The sequence below is a fragment of the Augochlora pura genome, chromosome 3 (genome assembly GCF_028453695.1).
Source record: "Augochlora pura isolate Apur16 chromosome 3, APUR_v2.2.1, whole genome shotgun sequence".
Taxonomy (NCBI): Eukaryota; Metazoa; Arthropoda; class Insecta; order Hymenoptera; family Halictidae; genus Augochlora; species Augochlora pura.
In genome coordinates, this window is record NC_135774.1 from 22,845,819 (window position 1) to 22,869,944 (window position 24,126).

The 24,126-nt window shown below is 39.9% G+C and overlaps 2 protein-coding genes across 2 annotated transcripts; both read left to right on the plus strand.

Annotated features, from left to right (window-relative positions):
- Positions 1-116: 116 nt before the first annotated feature.
- On the plus strand, positions 117-9,854 carry Boss (G protein coupled receptor bride of sevenless). The gene is made up of 9 exons (XM_078176628.1): positions 117-168; positions 219-347; positions 1,327-1,815; positions 3,494-3,860; positions 4,541-4,686; positions 5,722-6,210; positions 6,748-7,088; positions 7,945-8,181; positions 9,508-9,854. The coding sequence occupies exons 1-9, from the start codon at positions 117-119 to the stop codon at positions 9,763-9,765; spliced, it is 2,508 nt and encodes an 835-aa protein (XP_078032754.1). The 3' UTR covers positions 9,766-9,854.
- Positions 9,855-12,048: 2,194 nt separating this feature from the next.
- On the plus strand, positions 12,049-20,802 carry LOC144478966 (synaptic vesicular amine transporter). The gene is made up of 7 exons (XM_078197377.1): positions 12,049-12,369; positions 15,465-15,674; positions 17,164-17,430; positions 18,288-18,328; positions 18,427-18,573; positions 18,639-18,960; positions 19,805-20,802. The coding sequence occupies exons 1-7, from the start codon at positions 12,276-12,278 to the stop codon at positions 20,026-20,028; spliced, it is 1,305 nt and encodes a 434-aa protein (XP_078053503.1). The 5' UTR covers positions 12,049-12,275; the 3' UTR covers positions 20,029-20,802.
- Positions 20,803-24,126: the final 3,324 nt, after the last annotated feature.

Here is a 24,126-nt window from a genome sequence, read left to right on the forward strand (position 1 = left end):
TTAAAATATAATTCTTAAATAATTTCTTAAAATATAATATTTCTGCTGGATATTATTTCGAGAATTATTTCTTGTGTTACATTTGAAACGAAGAAATTGTACGTAATCGTTAAATAATGATTATTATGGAGCAATGTATGGACAAAGTGTCACGACACAGTCCCGATGGTAAATCAGCAAAAAGCGTTCACATGGAAGTTAAGGTTGTTAATTTTCAGTATTCTTGGACATAAATCATGGGCCTTATTGCAACATCACCTCAACGAAAGGTCTCGAGGAGGTCTCCACAGCGTTCTACGTGGCCCATGCCTTGAACAAGTACGATTTCGTACCTGGTTTTTCGATAGGTGCGTCGAAAAACTATTTGTTCGTACAACTATTTGATCTACACTACGTTCCCAAAATCATTTTTACATCGTCAAATTTGTTTATATTTAACAAGCTGTTCTGTTAATTACAAGACTCAATTTCATATGCACGAAATGCAATAAATCGTATACTATGAAAATACTGTAGGTCAGGAAATCTATTTTAGATTTATGAAATCTAATATTAAATTGTTAACTCTAGCACGCTTAAGAGACGGCCAGAAATGTCCACGGAATTTCAAACGTGTGTTCGCTGGATTAAATAAGTTATGAAATTTGTAGGATCACCTATCGCTAATCTGCGAATTTGACGCATTCGTAATATTGTTATACTAGTTTCAACCCTTAAGAGCTATTAAAAAGAAAAATTTATTTTTATTTAATTTCTGTTTCTTACAACTATTCTGGAGAATTGTTTCATTCAATAACTTTAATAAGTTGTAAGGAATATAAAAGTATTTTTAAATTCTACTACTGTATATGCGATATGATATTTATTCTTATTATAAATTCATAAAGAGCTAATATAAAAATGGGAGGTGCCAATACAAAGGAGGGAGGGGACAACTAAAAAGGGGGAGGAGCCAGCTCTAAAGGATAGGGGCAATAATACAAAAGGAACGAGGCCAATTTCACAGCGTTCTGTTATAAAAATATTCTCTCACAAATTTTTATATGCTTCATTTTTGCAGTCACCTAAATGGTAGAAATAAAATATTATATTGTAGAAATAAAAGTACCTCCAACAGAAAGAAATATTTATAACACTTTCTATCGAATCGATAGAAAATGACCCTGCAATGAGCGAATACCTTAAGCGTGCCAGAGTTCGCAATCTAATCTCAATGTCCGAACAGCGAAAGGAAGCCATTGGCGCGCAGAAGCACCTTTGCCCTAAATCGACTGATGAAACGTCTTGACCGGGTCGTGAAATAAAAATGTTCTCCGACGTATTCAGGTTTGAAGGTGTACGACACCTGCCACGACGAAATGACAGTGTACAAACAAGCGCTGCAAGCGGCAGTGGACATCGACTGCGTGGACAATTACGATCTGGGGATCCTATTGCCGTCAGACTATGCCACGATCCTCGAGCCGCTCCGTAATTACAGCGCGCTCCCGGTCAGCACGTACAAAGAGCAGAACCTGACGAGGCCCTTGATCAACCTGATGGTGCACTACTTGACCACCAGGTTCGAAGTGATCGATCTCCTCCTAGTCGGCACCGATTATCCGCTGAATCTGTTCCTGGACGTCACAAAGGAGTCCGGGATCTGCGTGAAAAATTACGCGAGCACCGTCGAGCTCGACGAGCACGACACGGAGGCTGTGATCGCTGTCGTCGGTACTAGGAACGAGATTCGGCAGTGGATCGAGAGGGGCGAGAAGGTGCAGGGACCTAAGAAGACGTGGATCGTTCTTCCGATCGATGGAACGAACGTCGAAGGTAGGCAGCCCTGATTTTTAAACCGATGCACCGAAATTAGGAGACGCTTCGATTAATTCTTTGAGGCGCAGGATTTCAGGAAATAAATAGACCCACGTTGCACAGGAATTTTATCGGATTTTAAATGGAACAATATTGCCTTATTTTGATTAATAAAGGTATAACATCACGTAACAACATAACAAAATAGTAATAGTTAATTTAATTTGTTGTTATTGGGTGCGTTTTATTTATAAGAATATACAACGTAAACAATAAAGAAAAATTGTTTTCTTGTGTTACTTCACAAGTTGCACGGCGGGACAAATAAAATCCCACCATACTTTCATCATTTGCAAACAAATTTAACCATTGATTTTTATTACAAAACTCGTTATTCAACAAATTTCTCTTGTAAGCAATGAGGGTACGAATACTTATGGGACTGACTGTATATAAAATAGAAATATTAGCAGACAGAAAAATTATTTTAGCTTTGCAGTTGAAATGTCTTCGAGTGGAAAGGGTTAAATATAGCTGAGAAGGATGCCCGAGGACCTTTCAAGATGGCGGTCGCCGATACTATATTCAAACGTTCACAACGAACCGGTGTTTCGCACTTGTTGCTTCGATAGATTCGCCTTTTAATGCACGCCAGTTTCCCGGCGAAACTGAGAAAATTAGGTTTTTGAACGGATTACCGTGGTCGGGTTTCTATGCGCTCGTCGGGGCATTGAAATCAGTTTAGGTCCATACGATGGATTTAGGGAGGGTAGCGTTTGAGATACGACGGCGACTCTCCGTTCTGGTAGAACCGAGTGAACTTTTAAGGTTCTTAAACAATTTCGAACTTTCCGGGCTATTAATATTATCGCGAAACTTTCCTCTTGTACGCACTTCATCGTCATCGACGAATCGCTGCCGTAATTTTCGCGAGAACATTTATGAGACCGTACGAAAACACGAGCGATCGTTAGATTAAATAAGTTATGAAATTTATAGGATCGCCTAACACTGGACTGCGAATTCGATGAATTTGTAATATTGTTACACTATTTTCAACTCTTAAGAGCTATTAAAATGAATAGTTTATTTTTATTTAATTTCTGTTCCTTACAATCCTCCTGGAAAATTTTAACTAATACTATGACTTTAACCAGTCGTAAGAAATATAGTAATAGCTTTAAATTATACTACTGCATATCTGATATATATTTATTCTTATTATAAATTCCTAAAGAGCTTATATAAAAATGGGAGGTGCCTATACAAAGGGGGAGGAGTCAAAGTCGTAAGAAATATAGTAATATCTTTAAATTATACTACTGCATATCTGATATATATTTATTCTTATTATAAATTCATAAAGAGCTAATATAAAAATGGGAGGTGCCTATACAAAGGGGGAGGAGTCAACACTAAATAGGAGGGGGCAATAATACAAAAGAATCGAGGCCAATTTCACAGCGAGGCGTTCCCAAAGCCAAAGAGGGCGGGGTCAAAGCCAAAGGGGCGGGGTAAACTATTATAAAAATAGAAAAATATTGTTGTTATCATTATTTATCGTAAAGAAGTGAAGAAGATCCGACATTCGCGAGGTCCGTTATCTAAAATTTCGTTCGAAGTTGTCGGCTTAATGTACGTGCACGAGTTCCGTGCGTTTTAAGGAAACGTTGAAGCGACGGCGTCCGTGTTGCAGAGCTGATTCCCTCAGGATCGTACGTGATAAGGACGCCGCCGTTCGATCTGAATCTGCTACACGAAGCATCCTCGACGGACGATTTCATCGAGGCGGCCGGCGAATCGGTGATTCACTCGTCCCGTCTCCTGGGTGTCGGGAAAGCGATGGTCGAGTTGGCCCAGGCTTTCCAGGACCTCCAGAAACGAAACTGTCCCCGAGGAGCGGAAACCGGCTGCGTGATGCCTCGCTTCAATCCCAATTCAGGCCAAGAGATTCGCAACGGCGAGGTGTACCATGCTCTACGGATATTGCCGAAATTGCACTCGATTAAGTACATCGTCGCGATGAAGAGCCAGCAAGAGCTGATCGACATGGCCGCCTACAGGTGGGTACGGTTACAAACTCGACGCACGGTAGTTACGGGTTGTCTGAAATTGTTAGTTACTTCAGCGCGAAATAGCGCTTTTCTCAAATCAAATCCCTTCTTTATGGTCCTATTTCTTCCGTAACTGGCATTGTATGTACAATATTTAAAAAATATTTATATAATCAATATCAAAATTAAATATCAAAACAATATTAACCATTTGCACTATCGCTCCTTTCATGCTGTGACGATTAAGCCCTTATTTGTACTTAATTAATTTTCTTAATAGGATTAGACTATTTTTTTACTATATCATCTTTATTTTCCTTCGTTTCTATACTTCGATAACAGAAGAATTTATTTTCACTTCGACGCAGAAGAAATTAATAAAATTCATATTTAGCTTGCATGTAAAATCTTCAGTACGAGTCTGACTCGTTATTTATAGTGCAAGGAGTTAAAGCCTGTTGTCACGATTTTGGTTAAAGGAATATTCATAGTTAGTACGGTAAGTTCGTTCAATAAAAGTTTAATCGAACGATTCGAAAGCCGAAATTCATTAGCAACAGCCGAAGATTTGATAAAAGATCGAGCATCTTCCGATCCTTTTCTACGGTACGAATTGATCGACGAGAGAATTTCTTTCGGCGAGCGAATGAATAGAGTCGTTGCATTTTAACGGGAGTCGATCGTTGCAGGGTGGAGCCGTCGAATATGAAATTCCGTGTCACTCCAGAGTCGAGAGTGCCCAAGATGCCGAAGCTTTGCTTGAAGAAGTACGCGAAGAACTGCGAGGGTTGCTTGAACTTCCAGAAGAGGTTCGGTCACCGCGGTGTGACTAGAGGTTTGCGAGCAATTACGCTTTATAGTCGGCCGTTATTCGGTAGAGCATTCGCGGAATGATTGGGTTTGCTTCCTCAATGGTTCCGGAGGGTGCAGTGTAATTGATTTTACTCTTCCAAGGGTGGGAAACGGTAGAGTGTAATTGGCTTTGTTCATCTGCAAGTGGCGAAGAGTACACAATAATCGATTTCGTTCATTCAGGAATTAATTACTGAATTAAGTGCAACTGTGATTGGGAATTAAATCCGATGTAAATGAACCGCTTATTAATTACGTCGAGACAAAATTTAAAAATTCAAAAAAGCTTGAACTTTTAATACTCTATGTATTTTGTGAATAATTTAGTACGAAACTGTTTAGCTTGACTGTTGAATATCAATTATTGACTGTTGAATGAATTGAATATTGACTGCTAATTGTCGAATATCAAATGCTGAACAGTGGCTGTTGAATGTTGAATATCGTAATGTTGATAGTTGACTGTTGGCTATAGAATGTTGAACCTCGAATGTCGACTTTTTATTGTTGAATGTTGAATATCGATTGCCAAATAGTGACCGTTGAATGTGGATGGTTGACTGTTGTCTATTGAATGTCGAACCTCGAATGTTGAATGATAAATGTTGACTTTTTATTGTTGAATGTTGAATATCGATTGCCAAATAGTGACTGTTGAATGTGGATAGTTGACTGTTGACTATTGAATGTTGAACCTCGAATGTTGAATGATAAATGTTGACTTTTTATTGTTGAATGTTGAATATCGATTGCCAAATAGTGACTCTTGAATGATGATAGTTGACTGTTGACTATTGAATGTTGAACCTCGAATGTTGACTTTTGTCTGTTGAATAATGCATCTTGAATATTAAATATTGAATGCTCGCTTTTGACCCTTGTCCATTGACCGCTAAATATCAAATGTCGAGTGTGAAACGTCCGCTGTCGAACCTCCGGGAAAATCCAGTCAAAAATGTTTGCGGTAGTAGGCAAAATACCTGTAAAAGAATGTAGCAACCGGCCTCGAACATTGCAGATACACTCGAGATGGGTTTATTGAAGCCCGGCAACTGGATCCCAATCTTCCTGACGGTGGCGGTGTGCGGCGCGTTCGCCTGCAGCGTGATTGCCGTCTTCATTATCTACCGTTTCATAGTCGAGGACGTTCTCGACGGGAATCCCGCGCTAACGATCGTGCTGATACTGGCGAACGTTTTCACGCTGCTGACGGCGGTGCCGTTCAGCATGAACGACGACTACATAGGCGCCGAGGCCCTTAACTCGAGAAAGATCCTCGTGACCACGCTGGCGTTCGGCATCGATTTCTCGGTGATGCTGTCCAGAGCCTTCTTCTTGGTGTTCTCCAAGGGCGGCGTGTTCACCGCGCACATCAACGGCTATCTCCAGGGTCTGATGGTGTTCTTCATGTTCGGCGTGCAGGTCGCCATGTCGGTCATGTTCTTCATCCTCGGCCCGGAAGACTCGGCTAACATCGTGAGGAGCTTGATCTTCATCGGTCTTCTGGGTACGCCCCTTTCTTCTTTACGAACAGTCAAGATCTCTTCTTCATTCATTTTCATATTTTTTAACACTATGCCGTCTGCACGATTAATCTAGATTTTTTCGTGTCGCGCCGGTGCAACCGACTTATATAATTTCATTTCTTGAAGAGAAAGTCTTGAAGACAAAATGTCCACACACGAAGGGCATGGGCTTTTATGAAAACACAAAGTTAGTTAAACAGAACACGCAATATTAACTTTCGTTCTACAGTTTTGAATACCACAAGACAGCCACCGGCACTTACCCGATAGTATTTGCATGGCACCACAGTGGAGCCACCGGTACTTACCCGATAGTTTTCGCATGGCACAAACATGGAGCCACCGGACGTCATAGTGTTAATAAACGTTTGTTGTAAATACGGGTATTATTTTCACAATATTTGCAAAAAGATGTTACGAATTTTTTAATACTTTTTTAATGTCAAGCATGTTACGTATGTTTCCCAAAGTTAATATAATAACAAGTACGGTAATTAAACAATGAAATTCATTTTCAGGGTACGACATATTCCTGCTGATGATGTTCTTCGTCGTGTGCTTCTTCATCGCTCGATTGCCACGCAATTACCGCGAGGGGAAGTGTTTCTTCGGTACCTCCATCGGTCTACTGATCACCTGGGCGATCTGGCTCACCTGTTTCATCCTGGTGGAGCCGGAATGCAGGGACACGGCGGTCGCCTTCGGCATCATCGCCACTGCTTATTTGATCATCGCCGGTGTTCTGATACCCAGGACTTATTATATGGTCACCCATCTGGCCAGGGGCAGGGAATTTGGCCAGCGATTCGGGTCGACCGACATCGCTAACGATCCAAGGATAAACACTGTCACCAGACAGGTCAGTCAGACATACGCAACGCGAGAGACGCTTCTTAGGCTTCGGGTTACAGAAGGCAGCCACGGATTGCGCATCGATTTCTGCGATTTTCGCGACAACGTTATTTTCAACGAATGCCCCAGAAAATATGTGTCCATTTGTAATACCATTTATAGAACGATTCAGCATAGTGTCATTTTGCGTAGTCGCTTTAAAAATCGTCGTTCATTTAAAGTAGGAGTACGCAATTATTGCTGTTGAAAAATTACATTGAACAAATTTTTGGATAAATTTTACCATTACTCTTTAGATCCCCAGAAAATTTATTATTTATTAAACCCTTATTAGAACTGCTAACTATAATTTACTGTGTTAATAATAATATCTGGGGACCAAAGAATACAGAATTTGAAATAATTGTAGAATGAAAGTAACTTTTATATTTTCAGTGATACTTGAACTGATGATATTGATGTTAGATCTGCTAACTAGAATTTACTGTGTTAATAATAATATCTGCGTCCAAGACCAAAGAATACAGTAATTGAAATAATAGTAAACTGAAAGTAACTTTTATATTTTCAGTGATACTTGAACAGTATATTTCTACCTTAGAAATAATAGATTTATAAACATGCAAGTATAGTTTTCTTTCGGTTTTTGTTTAAATATTAGTAACTATCTAAATGTTATTTCTTAACAAAAGTATCATATTTTTATATTAGGTATAGCATTAGAAATAATAGAATGTATAAATATACAAGTATAGTTCCCTTTCGGGTTTTGTTTAAATATCAGTAGCTATGTAAAAGTTGCTTTGAGACTATAATGATCTGCAATTATTCGGATCATTGTTAACACTTTTTCCTGTGCACAGTCACGACCGTTTTACGATTACGTGCACGCCGGCGGAGGAAGCGTGACGAATTTGAACGTCGCGTCCGCGTACCCCAACTACTATGGCAACTCTAGTCCGAACCAGAAGTACCTGAGCCAGTACAGAAGCTCCGATTCAAGGCGGATTCCGGCGTACAATAACTACGGATTCCACACGGAGATGCGAGAAGTGAATAACTCTTACACGATACCGCAAGTCTGCATCGAGGATGCGGACGTGAGATTTTTTTCTACCCATTTTTGCCCCCACCTACGATCGCATTGTTCCGCTATTTTTCTGGTAGCCTAGTTCCACAGCTTTCTGCACAGTGACCGGAAAACAAAATCATTTCACGCAGCCGTTCTCGACAAATACGAGATGTGTTACATAATCTTTATGACATATTTTTATTATTTATTCCATTATATATTTTTATATAAAATAGGAAACCTTGACAAATTTTTCTTTGAATAATAATTTTATAACAGGTTGTTGGTACGAGTTCAAATAATTTCTTGAACAAGTTCAAATAATTTTTTGAACAAGTTCAAATAATTTCTTGAACAAGTTCAAATAATTTCTTGAATTATAGATGAAATCATCGTCGCTTTCGAACAATCTTTTAACGTACAAATATCTTTATTTATGTCATTCCAGAATTGTGAAACGAATCTCTAAATCATTTTCACTTCTTTGTCAGAAGAAAATTAACGTCGATCAAATTCCTTGACGTTGAATCTCTTTGCCATGCATAATAGAAGATCAAACTATTTTTGAACTTAACAATGCTTATACGGTTCGAAACGGTTCTTTGTTAATTTATTATGGCACGAACGGGCGTGCTTGTTAGACGATTAACACGTTGAATGCCACACGGTTTTATAGCAAATTAGAGCAAATTAGAATTTACTCGAGGCAAATGTTTAAACGTATTAGGACCATTGTTTCTTATCATAGCAGAAGATATTTCTGTTTGGAAGGGAACGCTTAATGGACATTCATCCAACACGTAAATTTTTAAGTTTATTATCATGTTTTATACTGTCAGTCGCCGATGACTGACGGAAAGCTCGGCGTCAGTCGCCGGTGACTGACGCGACGTTAACTCTTTGAGACACAGGTTTTCAGAGAACAAATATACCCATGCGGCACAGGAATTTTGCTGCGTTTCAAATTAAACGCAATTGTTATATTTTTGATAACAAAGGAGTCAAATAATATAAAATCATAAAACGTTAATAATTCAATTGAATTTGTTGTCGTAAGATGCCACATGGGTTCGCATAGCAATAACGTAGCTATTGCAATGCAAAGGGGTGCGTTTAAAAATGTCCCACCATGCATCACCGTACATCAAAAGAGTGGGACATTTTGAATCCCACCGTGTCCCAAAGAGTTAAAAAGTTATCGAATTTCGCCGTGAACGGTGCTATTAGAAAATCGCCGGTCGTCAGAGCGTGAAACGGGAACGCGCGAACCCGCGATTAGGGGCGAACCGAATCCAGCTGTAATTTAATTCCGGCCGAGTGATTACATCAAGGCCTGAGAAACTACCGTATCTAGTCTAGGACCAGCCCGATGGAGAGAAGCAACGTGAACTCGGCGTACGCCCGTCCAAGATGCCATCGGAAACGGAGGACCAAAGACGACAAAGACTGCATAGAGACGGACGTGTACGTCGAGAGCATCGCCGCGACTAGCCGCCGCGATTACGACGACGACGATACGTATCCGATTAGAACATCTAGTCCGAGATTAACGGAGGCGACGATACGCGAGGAGGACGAAGAGGACGAGCCGACCAGGATAACGCGGTTCTGAGACTTTGATCCGCCTGTGTTCACATTGTAGTCACGCGCCGCATAGAGAACTCTGTTCCCGATTAAATAAATCTTCGTTCGAGTGGTCGAGCTTGTACAACGACTTCTTTCTCTCCTTCCTTCAATCCTCTTTAGCGGCGGTATCATCTCGTCAAACTTACCAACCGATTCCTCTTTATTCAATCTTATCCATATACGTCGTTCAGTCGATCCGAGCTCAGAGGATCCATTTAAGCTCGGAGGAACCAATCACTGTACCCCGTTCGCGAGCTTCAGGAGTTTCTGATACTTAAAATAACTTTGACATTTATTAACACGTCGAATGCCACGCCCATTTTACAGGAATTGTCCGTGGCGCCACGATGAATTTTCTATTATGCGATACATGTAATGTCCAAATATTATCTGCAGTAGACATATTATATTATATTTTTTTATTATTGTCATCGTTGATGTAGTTACACCACTATATCAACGATGATAATAATAAAAAAATTATAAGTATTGTCATTTTCATCAATCTGAGCGCGCCGGTCACCGGTGGCCCCCACGGCGTCACTGCCAAGTTCAGTGCCGGTCACCGGTGACCCCCGTGGCATTCAACGTGTTAAGAATATAGTATACGTCAATTTCAAAATCTCTTTTGTCGATCTAAATTCTTCCATGAAACAAGTCCCAAAATCTTCTTTTGAATATTAACTCTTTGCACTCGGAGCCATTTTAACAGCAATTTTGAAATCACTATCCCGGCTCATAGTATTTCCATTCTATGTAACAAAGTGCACTTTTATGCACACGAAATTGATTCTTGTTACTCATACCAATTTTTTAAATTTAAACTTTGTATAAAAATTATCTTGAAACGTGATAGAACAATTTTAGTGGTGTCTCAGAGTTACCATTCGAGTGCAAAGGGTTAACAAAGAGAAAAAATTCTGGAATTAGTTACTGTGGGCCTATAGTCTATAAAAAGTGAGTTGGCCGATTACTATAATTCTCGTTTGTTTCCATGTGTCATTAATTTTATATTTGCCGAATGATATATATTAAAGTTTTCTGTTCAAAAATAAGCAAAAGAGGAGAATAAAAAAATTGAATACATCTTGCTCGACCAGTGTAAGGTTAATTACGCCAATGGCATTAATTATGAAAACATACATTTTTATTAAAACATAAAACAGTTGATAGAATCCAAGTTTCAATGTCACCGTCGAATTGAAACAATTGCTCCTTTGTTTCTCGTCAGATTCGCAAAAGACCTTCAATTCCACGTGTCGTAAAATGGCGGCCTGGCGCAGCCTCGGCCCGCCATTATCGTCGTAATTAAAGTAGAAAACGAAGGCATGCACCGGGTGACGGCAGGCCCCTTTTGCGCGGCGAGAACTCGTCGGAACGGAGAACCAATTTCGCGTGTTCCCCATCCGAAATTGCATTATGGTCGATCGTAATTCTGCAATCAGGGCACAGGTGTATGCTGCGGATGAATATCGATGACAGTGCCGTAACCGGGAGCGTGTGCAAGGCGCCGTGCACAGGAGGGATTCAGCCCTTCGAATTCACAATTTTTCAGAGAATCCAAAAATTTCTGTCAATTTTTAGATAACATCGTCGTGTCAATTTTCGACAGTTACAAACAATAAGACGCCGATGTACAGTTCATTTATGAAATCGCAGTCACTTGTAAATATACAATTGATATCTAAATGAAAAGTTATTCCGTAATTACAAATTCGAAATAATTTCTAACGATTTAAATCCATCCATTATTAAAGTTGATTCTCTTTAGCAACATATTTCGAAGTCGCACTTTTCAGAGTGTCAAGTTACACTTTAAGATCACTGTTATAACACAGAAAACCAGCTTGCCCCTTCATTGTTTTCGACAACTAAAAAAAACAAATAAAAAAAATAAGGATCTCCCCACATGGGAACTAATTATGGAAATTAAAAATAGGTCTTGTAGCGAATCTATGCGAGGAGGTGATCGTCGTAAGATGAACGGAACCCTAGCAGACGTTCGCGGCTGTCGGGTCGGTTTTATTTCCGCGTGACGAGGCCGCACGTGAAAAATAACTGTGCGGCACCCGGTGGCTGGTTGACGACGATAAGCGGCCATAACCGGCGATAAATCGGTCCGGTGCATCGGCACGTGAAAGGACCCCGAGATTCGAGAGCGTCCGGGGCTGATTCCTCGCGGATCCGGCAAAAAGCTTCTGCGCAAGGACAAGGCTTCGACCGCTATAAAAGCTCGATCTAGACCGGCACGGTTTCCAGTCACGTAGACGGTCCCCCGGTTTCTGGTATCGGGAATTCGAGCAACGGCGGCCCGAATTAACAACGGCCGTACCAAAAGAATCTGTCGGGGGAATGGCAGGGCCGAGGAGAACTTGAGCGAACGAACACACCGGGGAAAGAGAGAAGGCATGCCCTTCGAACCATCGGCCGGCCGTGATCTCACGCGTGCTTACCGGCTGCTTCTAATTAAGGACTCATCCCCCGACGTTCGTCCTGATGATGCTCGGGAATCCGTGGAATCCACGGACCATCGTTGTCGCGCTCGTCTACCTGAGCCTCTTCTTGGACAACGTGCTGCTCACCGTCGTTGGTAATTATTAGACCGCGGATGTTTATAAGCGACAGGCACGCGAGACACGCAAAACATGTCTGAACATGCAAAATATGCGCGATATTAACTTTAATCTTCGCGGCAAGATTTCTTTCCTTCGCAGTTAATTAGCATTTCTTCGTCACCAGTAAAGACCTACGCGAGAATAAAAATATTATATTCATCGCGTATAAAACGTTGCTTTAACCCTTTCCACTCGAAGCCATTTCAACTGCAAATCTTAAATAATTTTTCTGCTTATAGTATTTTCATTTTGTATAACTATATTGATTCTACGCATATGAAATTGAGTCTCGCGACTCGTATAATAGTTACACTTGCAACAATTGTTTAAATCTAAGCCTTGACGATATCGATTTAAAATGATTTTGGAACGTGTTACAACAATTTTAATGGCGCCGCAGAAGCGTCACTCGAGTGCAAAGGGTTAACATTCGTTTTTCGGGCTTAAGTTGGATAGGTTAGGTTTATTTATTACATTGAAATCGTACATCTATTATAATACGTCTACGATATAATATACGATATAGATTATAACATAGTGGCGTTCATTTAAAATTACATTGAATTATTTCCAAAAAATCGAGTTTGATAATATTTGTTCCTCAATTTTTGTCTAAAAGAATAGACACTTCAATTTACGTAAAAATACATTTTCGTAAACCGTATTTCCGGATTTTCGTCGCGTGTCTCTCTCCGCAGTGAGATTTCATTAAACTTTATAACGTTGTAAATTTACATTAAACTTTTCCGAAATTCTGCCTACACGTCGTTGAAAAAGTTCAAAATAGATTCCCGCCGTTTGTGGAATTTTAAACGGCGACGCATTCGTTGAAAAAGCCAACAGTTGACAGTATCAACGCGCGTTACTTTCTACGCCGCGAGAATCTCTCGTAACTGCAGTTCGAAGCACGGAAACTATGAAACGAGCATAAATCCGAGGAAAGTTAAGGAAAACCCGGTGACCATAATTCCCGTGAATTACTTCCACCGGCAATTGATTGACGTACGCGCGGGAAAAGTTCGTCGAATTGCAACGAGCTCGCGTACGCAACGCGTGTCTATTAACCCTTAGCACTCGAGTGGCGCCTCGGAGGCGCCAATGGAAATCGTTATATCATTTCCAAAATAATTTTGACATTATTAAAGACACCTCTATTTAACTCTTTGGGGCACGGTGGTATTAAACCCTTGCACTATCGCTCCTTTCATGCTATGACGATTAACACTTAATTGTTCTTAATATTTTTAATAACAGGACCAGACAATTTTTGATTCCTGTATTGTCATTATTTACCTTCGTTTCTATACTTTGATAACAGAGGAATTTATTTCTACTTCAAGTTAAAAGAAATTAATAATAGAAAAGGGGTATTAACCCCTTGCACTATCGCTCCTTTCATGCTATGACGATTAACACTTAATTGTTCTTAATATTTTTAATAACAGGACCAGACAATTTTTGATTCCTGTATTGTCATTATTTACCTTCGTTTCTATACTTTGATAACAGAGGAATTTATTTCTACTTCAATTTAAAAGAAATTAATAATATCCATATTTAGTAGAGTTTGCATAAAATCTTTATCACGAGTCTGACTCGTTATTATAGTGCAAGGGGTTAAAAGTGTTCCACCTTTTTTATGTATTTCACGGCATGGTGGCACATTTTTAGTCCCATCTCTTGCGGTAGCTGCATCTCCATGGGGTTATATTTTGTCTTATTTACGTAAAGTAGTTGGTGATATCTTCAAACAATTTTACAAATGCATTCCATTCGGCGACATTCAACACACAATTACCGGTTGACCAATTGTTATAAACGGAAGGTTTATTGCACTGACATTGTTTCCTTAGTTTCATGTAAAAAATCGCAGAGGTTAAGTTAATTTTTTATAAAAATTAGCTCTTTATAATCGAGCAGTTTTGTAATAAAAATCAATGGTTAAATTTGTTTTCAAATGAAGAAAGTATGATGTAATTTTATTTGTCTCACCATGCAACATGTGGAGTAACACGAAAAAACAATTTTTCTTTATTGTTTACGTTGTATATTCTTAAAACTAAAACGCACCCAATAACGACAAGTTAAATTAACTATTGCTATTTTGTTATGTTTTTACATGATGTTGCATCTTTATTAATAAAAATATACCAATTTTGTTTCACTTGAAATCCGATAATATTCCTGTGCAACATGGGTCTATTTTTTATCTGAAAATTGACTCAATTTCATATTTATAAATTGTACTATGTTATATAAAATCGAAATGCAGCTGGTCAAAATAACTATTTTAGATCTAGGCTTCGTGAAAGGATATAATAATTAAATATATAAATAATTAAATTATTATAATATTGCGATTTGACTATTTAGTAACTAACAATTAATTTAATAATTTTGATTAACACGTTGACTGCCACGTCAGTCATCGATGACTGACACTGAACTTTTCGTTCAAGCCGTGTCAATCACCGGTAACTGACAGACTAAAATATGATATAAAACTAAAAAATTTACATTGTTTTAAGTTGTTACCTTATTTAAAGTTCCCCTAATTTTTATCTGATACTGGATTCTACTATTAATGTATTTTTCCAGAAAATTTTAATGGATATAATCGCGTGGCACTCAACGTGTTAAATATATAATTTTGATTACCCACAATGATTAATCGCAGTTAAAAATTGTTTCCATCGATGACGATGGTCGTCTGAACAATGAAAACGAGAACGAACATTCTCGTCACCGATAATTGTTATTTCTAACAAGAAACAATTTTTGTCATCTGTTATGGTCCCCGTTAAAAACATGCGGAGAGGCTATTCTGATTGACGTTTTCCAAAAATAGACGAAAAATTCGCGGCTAAAAGCGCGCCGATCAGCGTGAAAAACGGTTTCGCGGTCGAGCAGTTAAAAGATCGCGAAGTTGGCCATGATATATCGGGCTCTTAGAATGGCCTCTTAACATGGCCGACGTTCGCGATAATAATTCCGGCGGTGAAGCGGTCGACTTTTACCAACGACGAACGAAGAGCGCAAAGATCGTGCGATGGGAATTTACACGTTCCAGTGCCGATTATTCCCGATTACCTTTGCACCATCGACGGGAATTCGACGACGAACGCCGAGGAGGACGAGAACGGTCGAGTGGGATTATTGTTGAGCTCGAAGGCGCTGGTACAATTAATATTGAACCCGGCCGTGGGCACGTTAACTGGTACCCTGGGATATACGAAGCCATTGTTCCTTGGAAATATAAGTCTCCTCCTGGCTGCCATGCGTAAGTTGCCTTTTGTTTTCGGGGCATTCATAGGCGTCCCATCTCGCCGTCGACTATGCATCGAGTGCCGTTATGCTAATTGATTGCGAATCTTGATCAACGCGCTCCGTATATTCACCTGCGTCCACGGGCCGCGACACTGAACATGCGATCGTTGCTTCGTCCGGAGTTGGACAAAATCTGATTAATGATTAACGGTTATGGCTGACGCGAAATCGTGTCCACGGTTAACGATTCCAATCACTACGTCATCGAGTAATCGCGATTAATGAATAAATTAATATTAATTCTTGAGATGCAAAAATACGGAGAACTCGCATGATTGTTAGCCTGACGTCGATACAGCGAAACGTGGCATACCCCGTTCATTTTTAAATAATCAAGTTGCTTCGAATAATAATAATAAATATGATATTTTATACAATCGTTTAAAGAATCGTTTTAAGATCGAGGACTAAGAGAAGAATATAAAAGTCTCGGCAATTTTGCAAAGTCAAAGCAATTTGACTGCGAATATCGCGCGAGCGTGACACGGTAAACAATAATTATAAATAATAATTGGAAAGCAGCTCGTTAAATAAAATTCGAAATCACGGTACGTTACGACAGACCTTTCAATTCGTTACGCATTAATCGGCGCGGCGATTTATTTAACTCTGGACCGCGGAAAATAAACAGTTGCCCTCGCGTATATCTGTTCGTCGATTTCGATATCCAGGATGTTATTAATCTCCGCGCAACAAGCTACTCCTCCTGTAAACGTGTAAACGCACAAATGAAACGCGGGTATATATATTCGGCCGCGGAGGTTTAAAATTAGTATCCGTAACGAATTTTAATAAAATTTCGACGCTCCTCCTCCGCCACCGCCGTCTATACCTCTGGAAAATGTCCCCCCCCCCCCCCGCGTATATTTGCTTTTCATTTAGCGCAGGCGTTTGCATCATGCGATCCGAACGGTTTGACTACGGCAAATTATATCGTCGCGATGACAGCGTCGAAAACAGTAATCAACGAAGAGAGATGGAAATGTTATTTAGCGCGGCGGGTTTTAAAAATTCTCATTAAAATCGCGGCGCTGTTCCGATCGAATATTTTCATTTCGCAACGATGCCCGAATGAAAATTCACTTGATTTTTTTCAAACTCTACCGACATTCGCTAAATTTATTAAACGTTAGTAATTTATTAAATTACGAGATATTGATCTATGCGTTGTGACTAATAAAATTCTATTTTTATGCGGACCACGAGATTATGAATTTTATACTCGGGTAGTGAATAATATATCAGAATTTTATTTAAATATAATTCCAATTGATGTATGAAGATAACGCAACGGTGCCATTTTCAAAGAACGTAATTTAAATAATTTGACTATTTAAATGACATGATTTAATTAATTATGAAGATTTAATAATTTAATTAATTATGAAGATTTCATGACGCAGAAGAGATTCGCCTAAAATTGGGTCGGTGTCTGTTCGCAGTGTTCGCGTTCGGACAAACGTACGAGGTCCTTTTCCTCGCGCGGAGCGTCCAAGGCATATCGTCCGCGTGTATCGGTGTTTCCGGAATGTCCCTGGTCGCCTCGCAATACCCTGAAGAGGACAAAAGGTCGAAGATCATGGGCTTCGTCCTCGGAAGTATTGCATTAGGCGTCCTCGTCGGATATCCTATTGGCTCGGTGCTCTACGACCTCGAGGGAAAAATGGCACCCTTCCTGCTGGTCGCTTGCTTCATTGTTGTCGCCATATGTACGCGTTTTTCATCCGCGGAGTCAGTTACCTTTGCCTCCCGTGGTCCAATAACTTGCTTCCAACAATTACCTGGCTCCTCTCTGTTCAATAACCCGCTTTCGGCGAATTTTCCATTCGCTTGCAAAACTTTTACGTTTTTTATTACCGTTATTAATAATAATAGAAAATGGTCGCTCAGCACTTTATCGGCATTAATAAATAGACTACGGAATTATTTATGAAAAATTTGAACGAGAATATATAATTTTTAATAATTTCAATTATTTCAAAATAATATGTCCAGGTTCTTTTAGTTTTCCAATGTTCATACTAATTTATATTTCTTGTTACCATTTGCCTGATAAATGCATAAAATCCGCATTTATTTATCACTAATAAACAGACCGCGGAGTTTTACGCGAGATAAGAATTTTATTTATATATATTTTAATTTTAAGAAATAAGAAATGTTCTTATACATCAATTTTAAGAAATAAGAGTTGGATAAGAACGTGTACGTGCTCTTAACAGTTTTAATTATTTAAAAGTAACGCGTCTTTTACCTGAATATTTTTCTCATGAATACACAAAATCCGCGGGCCAATAATAAATTTCCATACGAGACAGATAATTTATATTTACGGAATGACAGAGAGTTTATTTAAACGCTTCAATTGATAACGGATGGGTATAATCTTATTCCGAGATTCATATTTAAGTAGACCGTGTTCCAAATCTTCCTAAACGTATCTGGCACGATATTATATTAATCAATTTTCTGCAATCGAAGGAGCAATGAACTTTGCTCTCAATACAACGATCGTTGCATAAATCGTTATAGTCTTCGGTGACGTTTAATGTCACGTATTTTCCAGGCTTGCAAATTTTGGCGCTGGACATTGAGATGCCAGTTCAGGTGTGTATCGCGCAACAGCTCATTGCAGAATAAATGTAAAAATCGAAGAATAAATATAAAAAACACAGAATAAATATAAAAGCAATATTTATATACAGTTCAAGGAGAAAGAGACATCGTGGACCCATCTGCTGTCCGATCCGCACATCCTCATAATAGTCGGTGCCATTTGGTGCTCGACGTCGCCGATGGCCATTTTGGAGCCCTGTCTGCCGATATGGCTGCGGTCCCACATCAAGCCCAAGGTACCGCGTGCTTCAATGCTCGATCGCTCGAAAATGTATCTCGAAATTTCTGTATTCTTTGGCAGAAATGGCAGCTGGGCACCGTGTTCATCCCGGACAGCGTCGGTTATCTGGTCGGCACCAATTTCTTCGGGATGATAACGTATCGATACGGACGCTGCAAGCTCGCTGTTTTAGCGATGTTCGTCGTCGGTGTGAGCGCCATTTTGATTCCATCGGCCAGCACGATGTCGCAGCTAATAGTTCCGCATTTGGGAATGGGTTTGGGCATCGGAGTGGCAGATGCTGCTCTAGTGCCTCTGTTGGCTAGTTTGGTGGACCGTAATGGCGATTACGGTCCTATTTACTCGATTCAACAAGTGGCCGTCAGTTTGGCTTATTCCCTTGGTACGTCATTTTCTCGTTAAACAATGTTAGGCTCCTCGGCGAGCTGCCTTCTTTTTATCGTAGTTTTATATCGATAGAGATCGGGTACACAGCATCTCTTTGCTTTACATTTCAACCAATACATTGGTTCTAGTCCCGGTTCGCAAAATTGCATCATAATTAAGCTTTGTATTAAATAAGAACACCGTGGTCATTGAAGTATGTTATCCATAATTATACAAAGTAGACTTATTATTTTGTTGACGACGTTAAAATTACGTTATAACCTTCTTCAAGATATTAAACTTATTTAAATAATCTTATTACAATAATCTTGAATTATGTTATGACTTTCTTGGAAACGTTAAAACTATGTTATAGTTTTGTTGAGGATATTAAAATTGTATTATGATTTTCCTGAGGATTTTAAAATTATATTATGATTTTCCTGAAGATATTAAAATTATACTATAATCTTCTCGAAGCGTGTTCTCAAGAATTTTACTCAAGAATTTTTAAACTACTAGAACATGTTTACTGCTATAATTTTATTTTAGCACGCGTAATTATTAGCACAATTAACATCGAACTTGAAAAGCCCCTAACGAAGCAATTATAGTTCTCGATGCCTTGAGAAATCTATAAAACGCTTTTGGTACAATTCCCGATCGTTTCACCGATAAAGCGGCAAACAGAAAGATTGCAGGATTTTTGTGAAACCATCTCGCAGACAGGAAATTCAGTAGCTCGGGAAGAGAACGTAGAGGGACGAACAATTTTCTCGCGTTCGATACGACGCGCGCATGTGTGTGCACGTGTACACGTGTATAAGCAGGAATTTCTATTAGAAGGTTTATTCTTCCAGGACCAATTTTGGGCGGCGAAATGGTGAAGGGGATTGGTTTCCAATGGGTGATGGGTATCGTCGGCTTGATGAACGTTGCCTACTGTCCGCTGCTAATATACCTCGCCCTGGAGCGAGGAAAATTATTGAGGCAGGACGATGAAAAGAGGGATTACGAGGCCTTCCAGAAATCGGTGACTTCGACGAACTACGAACGGTTCCACGACTCCGACGACGACCTCTAATCCTTTTACAAGGGCTTCCCGAGCGCGCGGCAATTTTCTATCGCTGGTTTACGGTCACGGACAAATAAATGAAAAAACTGACAACTTTTTATCGGTGCTCACAGAAGACAGAAGAGTATCCAGTTTAAAAGAAATTACAAGATTCTATGTATTATATTCTATATATTGTGTCATAAATTCATCGGGAATTTTAGCATAGAACGGTTATAAAATCATCGTAAATTAATCATAATAGCATCTTAAAAGAAAGAGTTCCTTGATCAATTAATATTGTTGACATCGGTGGACGTTGTGTTTTATTATTAGATTGCAGGTTTTATGCGTTTTTGACAAGAATCAGTAATCGCTGGATTATAAAAATTATTCAAGAATTGTAAAAACATCATAAATTAATCATAATAGTACCATTAAGAGAAACAGTTCCTTGATCAATTAATATTGTTGATATCGATGGACGTTGTGTTTTATTATTAGATTGCAGGTTTTATGCGTTTTTAACAAGAATCAGCAGTCGCTGGATTATAAAAATTATTCAAGAATTGTAAAAACATCATAAATTAATCATAATAGTACCATTAAGAGAAACAGTTCCTTGATCAATTAATATTGTTGACATCGATGGACGTTGTGTTTTATTATTAGATTGCAGGTTTTATGCGTTTTTGACAAGAATCAGCAGTCGCCGGATGATAAAAATTATTCAAGAATTGTAAAATACTGTGCAATTGTGTTTGTTTAGAATTATGTCTGCGCAATGCGGATGAAACCAATAAATCTTTAACGCTGCTAGTATGTTAACACGGAACCAGCAACAATCAGCATCGCCTCACTCGGCTGTAGAGACGAAGAAAAGATTGCCGGATGTTGTCGTCAATTTCCGTAGGTATCCGGGGTTAAATTAAAGCCCGGGAAGCGTTCCGAAACAGCATTAACAACATCATTGTAGTTCCACTTAACCGTGCCTCGGCGACTAACTCCGTCGTAAGTTATAACGAAGTAAATTACCATCCGCCGAATTGCTAAGCAATGCCTCGGGCTGTTGGCCGAGCTCCGCGACAGCAACAACGTCCAGGCGAAGTTTCGCCAGGTTACGCCACTGCATTAACGTAATTTCGAAATGCTGAGAAAACCGGAGAAAAACTCTGTCTCTCTCCCCTCCGATGAAGCGCCGACATTGTTTTAACAAGCGCGACCACCGTTCCCGAAACTAATTCTGCAGTTATTGTATTGCGGGAGAACCAAAAAGGAACGATACTTTGGATATTCATACTCTCGCACGTCACCGGGAAACACGACGGCGAACTTTCGTTGCGGTTCTCTGCCCGTTTACCGTGCGGAAGTCTTGGGATTTTCAACGTTCGAATTGGTAAAAATTCGGAATAGTAAAAATTCCATCTGGTAAAAATTTCAACTGGTAAAAATTTCAACTGGTAAAAATTCAACCTGGTAAAAGTTTGAACGAATCGCCAGGTTTCTTTGCTCACAGGCGATTCGTAAAATCCTTGAAACGATTTTACAATTAATTAAATCCTGGCTACTTTCGCGACACGAAATGCCATTATCGCGCGCGGCGTTTATTTCATTGGCCCGTGGAATATTTTCGCATGCGGTACCAGCTTACGTTTACAACGTTTCAACAATTTTCTTGAAAACGTGACTCGCGCCGCCACGATTCGAACTCGCCCGATTGTAAAATAAAACCTACAGTTTCCGGGAATTCAGCGGGCGAAATACTTTCCAGCCGGTAGCCGCGGGTAGATTGTAAGTGAAAAAATATTTTTTCCGGACGGCCGGTCCCTTTTATTTTTTTCGTCGTTTGTTGAATCCGCAGCGACGGGAAAAAACATCGGAAACGTCGGTGGCCGGGTCGTGTTCACGAGGCGAAAATTGCGCACGGTTGACGCGGTTTAACCGCGGTCCCCGCACAATGAGCGGAAAGTGTGCTTGACGCTCGCAGAGCGGAGCCAGAAGCGGAGCGAGGCAGAGCGAGGCGGAGCAGAGCGGAGCGGGTCGCCGCAGTCAAACGACTAATTATCCCTTGAATCGTTCGCAACTAAATTACCGGTGTAATTGCGCGCGACGTGACGCTAACGTGGAAGCAGTTTGGATATTTAATAACGATACGTTCGCGTGCTCGGGTTCCCTCTGCGAGAGGAAACCGACGGTGATACATCTAACCGTCCTCTCTCTCTCTCTCCTCTCTCCCTCTCTCTCACCCTCCTCGAAATCACCCCGATGGTCGACGACACGTTCCAATGATTCGTGGGACACGGGACACCTGGCCAAGCTTTAATGGACCCGATCGCTTATTTGCGAAACGAATTAACCTTAACGCGGTTCGAATTGAAGAAATTAGCCGGGGGAACGGGAGCAGATTGTATTAACCCATAAAGAGGCTTCTGTTCAATTAGAGGGAAATTTAATGGCGGCTAATTTTACTGAACTTTGTCCTCGACGATGTCATTTCTACGGCAGTAAAGCTATTAAGGCGATACCCATTGCTATTTTTGCTTCAAAAGCTGTTCCGCGGTTTTTCCTTCTCGTCGGCTCTGTTTATTTATTGGTTCGGCGCTGAGACGACTGAATTCGCTACTACCCTCAGTCTCTGGTTTTATCGCAATATTATCGCGCGAAAAGTTCTTTTCCGAATTCTTTTGCTTCTGCAATTATCTCTTTTTAATGTGTTCCAACTGCCTTTGTTTTACTCACTTTAAAACGACTGCTATAACGTTACTTCTTCATCTTAACTGTGTTATTATATTTATTATATTTTATAATCATATTCTTCCGATCGCCAGAAAGTGATTATCATTATTAACCGAGTTAATATTACTTACCTCTGAAGTGCAAAATAATATCGCTTCTTTGTTCGATCTGTCTCATCGAAATGCTCGCGAGCCGAACGCTAATTATAATTATTCGCATGCTCGCCAGAACGCAATTGCAGATCGTGCCACGTCGGATCGCCGTTGAATTTGTTTCGGTGCTCTGAAAATAACGATTCAAATTGCACGGAACGCGGCGCGTCACTGTGCCTCGAAGTTAACCGATTTTCTCGCAGTAATTGTTTGCCGATGCAACCGAGAAGCAATTGCCAGTAAATATTAGTCGTTAGCAACGCCGTGGAAGGAAGTCTCGCGAAAGGAGTTTATCTTTCCCTCGAGACTTCTTCGTCCTTGTTTTCTTGCGACGAGCTTCCACGCTAACGTTTGACTCCTCCGGTCGGCTTCTTGCGCCCTCCCCCGCGGTGCACGGACAATATTACATTGTGTTCCGATCGCGAGGCAATTAGTACCCCACGGCTCGCGCCGTTGCGCAAGAAACGATACAAACTGGCTCCTGTTTCGCCGCCCCGAGAGATCGCCGCGGCAATATTGAAATCAAAAAAATCTCCGAAATATTGGACGCGCTGTTTGAACCAGCCGGTTGCTGCGTTCGAAAAGTATAATTGCTGTAACTGTGCTGCAAGTGTTTCAGTTCTTTATATTCTCTAATATTTTCATAAAATATATAATTTAATCGAGAATATCGTATCATTCGTAACCAGTTAGTTGTTTCTGATACTTTATATTTAGTATTTTCATTCTAGATAGAATTTATCTAAACGCGAACGAAAGAATATCTAGTGTAAATGAAATTACAAAATTTTATGTATTATACGACTACTGTGATTTAATATATTAATCATAAATATTAGGACGAAAAGTCTGTCCTCGCCTGCAGTTTCTATTTATTTTAATTAAGCTTCATTTTAGCTATTTCGCATTGCCATCCTAAATAATGATAGTCCTCCTACCAAAGAATGGAAGATCATTAATAAAATTATCACAGCTCGTTGAAAAATGAATCTTTCTTCCTTTCTGCACATATTCTCCCAATTGTCTCTCGAATGTAGCGACCGTTCTACGAATTGTTCTCCCATTCGGCTATACAAAAATTCCTGAAATTGAAGATTCCAAGGACGACGAAGGAACGCCTGAAATTCTTTGCAGAGTAGGTATTCAATTATGTTAAGCAAAATGGAGCGATATTCGTGGCATCCCGGATGTGAAACGTGGCCCAAGCGATCGCGGAACGGGCATCAATCTTCCATCGCGG